Here is a 6,643-nt window from a genome sequence, read left to right as displayed (position 1 = left end):
GGAATGGTGGTTTGTTTTCCTACACTCTGGCTGACTGATAGAGCTGTTGGCAGGGGAGCAACACATTATTGGGAAAGTTTCAAGGCAGCAAACACATTTGAAAGAAAGTCATCCAAAAAGCAAGCCTGGAACACATCCCCTGGCATCCCTGCAGACACAGACACTGTTTGTACCAGACTTCATCACCAGTTCCCTGTTACATGCAATGGATCACTGGATTTGTTCCTACCAAACCCACAAAAACATCTGACATCAGCTTTTTGTGAAAGGAGTCCAGGTAGATGCAAAGCTGATATTTAGGGCACATGGTGTTTTCTACACCCAGAAAAATTGTTCACTTTTGAACTCTACAAAACTCAGATGGCCACGTGTCTGCAGTTAGAATTGGGTGTTAAAAGGTGGGTGGCATTTATCCCTAAGCAATGAAAAGGGTACTTCTGGTTAAAATGGACTGGAAGAAATGCTGAATTGCATTGGAGTTTTCAAAAATGGCTACAATAATGAGATTTACTCATCCTAATAAAATTCCACATCCCACTGCTGCTGTTACATAAGCATTGATTTCCTAGTTCTCACAAACAGTAACTGCTTTCATGTCCCAGATTTTTTTTTTAATGTAAAAATAAAAAAAATCACCATTTTATTGAGTTCATTTAGCTCTCTATAAACATGCTTTTACAGGCAACTTCCATTTCCTCTTCTGTCTTCAGGCTGGATCTAACACAAACTCCCATGTGTTTTCCAATGAATACACATGTGGAGCACAAGTGGCACCTTCCCTTCCTTCCTTCTTTTCCTTGTTTACATGGCTGCAGCACTAGAACAGAGACCATGGAGGGAAAAAACCAACCAGAACTTCTCTAAAATTTCCCAAACTATCCTGGATAGGATGCATCTGAGGGAACAGGCTGAGGTCAGTGCAACACTGCTCTTATCTCTGAAAGGTCACCTCAGCTGGGAGAGGTTCCTGCCCACTGGAATGAAGGCAACCTCTGGAAGGGCTGGGATGTGGGGAACTATGGGCCACAGAGTCAAGCACCAGCTCCTGCTAATGTCAGGGAGCTCCTTATCCTGGAGATCACTCCCATGTCTGTGAAGCACAGGGATGTCTGGGAACAGCCAGTGTGGATTTATCAAGGGAAGCTGTGCCTGAGCAGATCTGTGCTGAGCAGAGAGCACAGGGTGAGGAATGGATGCCAACTCTGACTTCCAGAGGGTGCTGGGGCACAGAACAGGATCCCCAGGGAATGGGCACGGCCCCAGGGCTGCCAGAGCTCCAGCAGCATTTGGGATTGTTGGGTGTCCTGTGCAGGGCCAGGAGCTGGACTGGATGGTCCCTGTGGGTCCCTTCCAACTTGGGATACTTTATGAAAAGCAGTCCCAGTGCAGCTCCCTGAATTTGAGTGTGATGCCTGCTAGCACTTCCAAAGAACAGGGAGAGAGGAGCACTTCTGCTGTGCACAAAGGGCCTGACTGACCCCTGAACCATCTGCCATGAGCAGCTGATGCAGGACTGGGAGTAGAGATGCTGCTCTGAACAAGCCACTGTTACCTATCCAGTGCCATGGTCCCCTGCCTCCAGCTCTGGGGTCCCCCACATCAGAAGGATGTTGGAGCTCTGGAGCAAGTCCAGAGGAGGCCACAGAGATGCTCCAAGGGCTGGAGCACCACTGCTCTGGAGCCAGGCTGGGAGAGCTGCGGGGTTCACCTTGAGAAGAGAAGGATCCAGGGAGACATCACAGCACCTTCCAGCGCCTAAAGAGACTCCAAGAAAGCTGGAGAGGGATTGAGGACAAGGGATGGAAGGATGGGACAAGGGGGAATGGCTGTACACTGATAGAGGGCAGGGTTAGATGGTATATTGGGAATAAATTCTTCCCTGTGAGGTTGGGGAGGCCCTGGCACAGGGTGCCCAGAGCAGCTGTGGCTGCCCCTGGATCCCTGGAAATGTTCCAGGCCAGACTGGACGGGTCTTGGAGCAACCTGGGACAGAGGAAGGTGTCCCTGTCCATGGCAGGGGGTGGAATTAAATGGGCTTTAAATGTCCCTTTCAATCCAAACCATTCTGGGATTCTGTGATTCTCCAACAGCTGAATAAAGAGCAAAATGCCAACAAAACACATTTCCAGGAAAAAAAGCCCTCACCACATCACTGGCACTGGAGAATTCATTGTTGACCAGGCTCTCCAGAGCCATCCAGCGCACGGGCCTGTTCTCGTTGTCCCCCAGGCAGTGGTAGTCCATGGGGAACAGGTCCCGCGACAGCGCGTTGTCCGTGATCTTCACCTGCAGGGCGTCGTCGATGCTGGGCACAGAGAACAGCAGGTCAGGGCTGGGTTGTGATTTCAGGATTTACCTCAGTACCCTGGTTCCTCCCCTGATGATCCCTGCCAGGTGTGTCACTCACCTCTCCTTTCCCTCTCTGACCCCTCCCAGCACTGTCTGTCAGTCCCGGCATTCCAGAAGGGCACTGAGTGATTGGCAGATTCAAAAGATGCCCTCTACCCTTGGGGGAACATTGGGCCATCCTGGTGCCCTTTGTCCCTTGAGACCTCCTCTCATGTACCTGGCTGGTGGGATTTCTACCCCTTCCCTCCCTCTCTCCCCAGGGTTAAAAGGAACAGCAACCAGGCAGTCTGAGAGTTCTGTTGGAGCTGTTGCTGGATTCAGAGGCCTGTGTGTCAGAACAAAGCTCTGGATCCAAACCCTCCATCAGAACCAACTCCTTTCCTTCACCATCACCTTAAAGTTTCTCCAAAAGAGGGAAACCTGAGCTCCTGCAAGCCTGGACTTGCCTCCAAGCACCCAGCTGCAGCATCCAGCTAGCCAGAAGTGTCTCTGGGGTGAAACACCACAGTGCCACTATTTGGTTCAGCACCAAAAGGTCAAGCACATCCCTTCTGGTCATATTGGTAATATTCCAACAGGTCAGCAACCCCACAGCCCCAGAGCCAACAGCTCTGCCCAGCCCCAAGGGCCACACTCAGCATCTCACTGGGGACTGCTAATCCACAGGTCAAGCACTGGCACTCTCCTGCTTCAAGACACACTTACTCTGTGATTAGCAAATATTATCACAGCACCAGTTTATTCTGTGCCAACTGATAAGCACTAGAAAAATCAGCAGGCTTGATTAAATAAAACCAAACACTTACAACTGCAAGAAAATACTGTTAAAGCAAACAAGTAGCTGCCTCAAGTTACTCCTGCTCTTTTGGAGATCCCCTATCAGAGCAATTAAACACTTTGTAGCTCTAGTACCTCTGTGGCAATAATGAGGAAAAGATCTAAGCAAAGAAAGAGCCAGTAATACATTTAACCAACCAGCACCCTTTGTGGTCCAAAAGCATGTCTCCAACCAAGCCATCTGCTGAAAAGTCTTTATTCCCTCCAGAACAGATATTGATGCTTGTCAGAAATAGGGTACTAAGGGAAACTCACTTTAATCAAGAAAAGATGACTCAAAATAGCAGAGAGAATTTGCCCCCTCTGGGGTGTGACTCAAACTCTTTGAACTTAAAACTGTGTGCAATAAAGCTCAGTGTTCTCATAAACAGCTGACTTCAGAATATGGCAAAGATGTTGGCTTCAACATTGTATGACAAATATACAATGGAGGAACATTGGGGTGGGGGTATTGTAACAAACTGGTGTTTGCTGTCTTTGCATCTTGCCAATTATTTATTTTGATGAGAAAAATGAAATATAAATGCTCTATCTGTGTGTTTCTCTCTTTACTATTCCAGATACCTTTTTTTCCTCTATGCACTTTCAGGCCAGTTCATTATCCTCAAAATTTACACAGGAAATTTATTATGTAGTAATTTTTAAGGGTTCAGAGAAATTCCTAGAAGATCTGTTTGAAAGCAAATGCAATGCAAAGGGCAATTCCCCAGCAATTAGAGAGCCCTGACTTGTGTAACTCTCATGTCCACTGTAATTGGACCTGGCTGCACCAGGGGCACATGAGAACACAAGCATTTCCTCCCTTAAACCTGCCAAGATCACTGGAATCTTGGCTCCCTTCCCAAAATTAAGAGATGGGTCTGATGCACTTCCAAGCCTTTCACCACCCAGAGCAAACCTGGGGAACAAAGAGGGGCTGGTGGAACAAAGTCCTTCAGGGGACCTTGGCTACTGGCACCTCTTCATCTTTCCAAACATGGAGCTCCAAGGGATGTCCCTGATGTTTGTGATTCCCTGATGTTTGTGATCTCTGTCTCCTGTGGTCCCACTTCCTCCTCAGTGTGCTCAGCAGTGAGGAACAGCAAGAGGAATTAGGAACAGGATCTGCCAGGAACCCCATCACACTGAGCACCCTTACAGGGCACAAGAGCAGAGATGGTGGTCACTGAGTGATTGGGTTCCCAGAAGGCCACCAAACACCTCCACTTCTACATTTTGGAGTGTATTCCAACCTGAAGATGGTCTCAAACCCTTCTCTGGCATGCCTGCCATTCCAGAGCATGTTTGTATCTATCCATCATTTGGCAACTAAGAAATCTACCAATGAACAAAGTCTTTAACTCAGTTTTTACAGAGAAAAAATGAAGAAAACCAACTTCAAACAAAAATCTATCCATTGATAAACTGTCAAAGATATTCCAAGTTTTTATTGACATTGAAGAGAAGCTTTAACTCTTTCCAAGCCTTTGAAAAAGTGATAGTCAAACCCATCTGAAGCATTTACAGAGAGGATGTTCTGCATCCTTTAGAACCACAACTCCTGGTTCCCCTTACTTTGGGGGAAAACAACTTCACTGACTACACCAGAGACCCCAACCCTGCATTTTGAAGGGGAGCTCAGGCTGAGTGCAGGGAGCTGCAGCTGCAGAGGGGACAGTACTTACACACAGTTCCTTGCAGCCAGGTCCTTGTGGATGACCTCCCTCCTGGCCAGGTAGCTCATCCCACAGGCAATCTGGATGGCCATGTGTACCAGATCCTGCTGGGAAATCGCCTGCAAGAGCCCAGAGCAGCAGCCATCAGCCCCTCCAGCCCAGCACCTGCAGGGTTACTGGGTGTCCCAGTGCCCCCTCCCTTCCAGGCCCCACAGACACAACCACCTATGGGCACTCATGATGGCGCCTTACTCGGAATTTTAACTTCTTTTTCTGACATGCCAAGGGACAATACTTCCATCTTGCAGGTGCCTCACTCTTTCTACCTACTTTTCCTTTGATTGGAAGTGGACATAAGCAAAAATGGTCCATTTTACCCCTTCCCACACTTTTTTCACTTTGTTTCCCTGGGAATCTGCTCATTTCCAGGCAGCAGCACAGTCAAAATCCTAGCTGCTCTCCAAAACCAGTACCAAAGGCTGTTGCTTCAGCTCCTTTTGCAACTTCACAGTCTCATAATAATTAAAATCTTCCATGTATTTATAGCTTGGGATACCAAAAGTAGTATCAATAAATCTGAAATTTCCCCATACACCATTTCCCTTAATTTAATCCACAATTTTCTCTATTTGTTGCTGTAATTTTAGGATGCATTGATTGAGCTCCTACCCTAATGAGAGGTGACAGCTTCCTGCCCTCTGAACACCCAGGATGAACACCCAGGAATGCTTTCCTGGTGGGAAACAAGGCAAACACTTGCTGGGGAGCCACCTCTGCAGCTCTCCTGGATCACACTGAACAGGAGAGTGCCACAACCATTCCTCTGGTGGCACAAACTCAGAGCAAGTGGAGTTTTAATGGGCACAAAGTCCCACATGCCCGAGGGTACCTGAGGATTGTTGGCCTCCACCAATTTGCACTGTCTCAGGAAGAGTTTAAGGTTCCCCCAGTTCATGTAGGGCAGCAGCACCATTGGTTTCTCTCCCTCCTCTATACAGACATGAGTGATAGGCAGCAGATTCCTGGAAGACACAGAAATTCCTAATGTTGTGGAACTGAAATTTGATTAAAATAACTTTGATTCCTAAACACAGCAATAAAATTAATTCAACATGAAAAAAAAAAAGCATTTACTCTTGTATTAGGAATTGCAGAGCACAACACGTCCAATTAACTGAAGCCCTAGACAGTACTTTTAATAAATGAAATATTTGACTACTTTCCCATTATGAAGAACCCTCCAAATGTTTTCACTTGGTCCAAGGGGGCTGACATAAATTGTTTTGAATACAGGTGAAGACACAGAGGTGCTATAACCTAAACTGGGAGGTGCAGCATTCTAAATCTATTACAGATATAAAATATATGCTTGCACTACAGCAGTTAAACAAAAAAAAAAGTCAGATCATGTCTGATCCACTGCAAAGTCACAGAACAGAAAATTTTAGCTGTGAATCAGTCACTTTAAGGGCCTTTCCAAGCTTTTTGTGGCTCAGGTAACCCCCATGCTGCAGTGTCTCTGCACATCTTCCTTAGAAGAAATATAATACATAATATTATATATATCAACATGTAAATTCATAGAAACTCAAACCAAACTGGACACAGTTACAATTTCCATTAATCACTTTTTAAAACACCTGCATTTTCCATTGAAAAACATTAGTAAAAGTCACCAACAACTTATCATTTTTTTTAAATTTTGAATTTTCTTACTCTTTCCTGAAAATTTCTCACAGCCAGGTGTCACATCCATCAGCTCTGGAGACCCATGAAGGTCCCAGCTTTATAGGTAGTGTAGG

General features: G+C 46.3%; 1 protein-coding gene across 2 annotated transcripts in view; it reads right to left on the bottom strand.

Annotated features, from left to right (window-relative positions):
- Positions 1 to 6,643, bottom strand: part of RYK (receptor like tyrosine kinase) — a 37,701-nt gene that overhangs the window by 3,312 nt on the left and 27,746 nt on the right. For both annotated transcript variants that reach the window (XM_031060342.1, XM_014308672.2), the window contains exons 10-12: positions 5,731 to 5,863; positions 4,851 to 4,960; positions 2,146 to 2,305 (exon numbers count right to left, since the gene is read on the bottom strand). In XM_031060342.1, the coding sequence (XP_030916202.1) occupies positions 2,146 to 2,305; positions 4,851 to 4,960; positions 5,731 to 5,863 (403 nt within the window). The remainder of the gene's footprint in view (positions 1 to 2,145; positions 2,306 to 4,850; positions 4,961 to 5,730; positions 5,864 to 6,643) is intronic.

This window comes from Geospiza fortis, unplaced genomic scaffold (genome assembly GCF_000277835.1).
Source record: "Geospiza fortis unplaced genomic scaffold, GeoFor_1.0 scaffold118, whole genome shotgun sequence".
Lineage (NCBI taxonomy): Eukaryota > Metazoa > Chordata > Aves > Passeriformes > Thraupidae > Geospiza > Geospiza fortis.
This window is presented reverse-complemented; position numbering and strand designations above follow the sequence as displayed.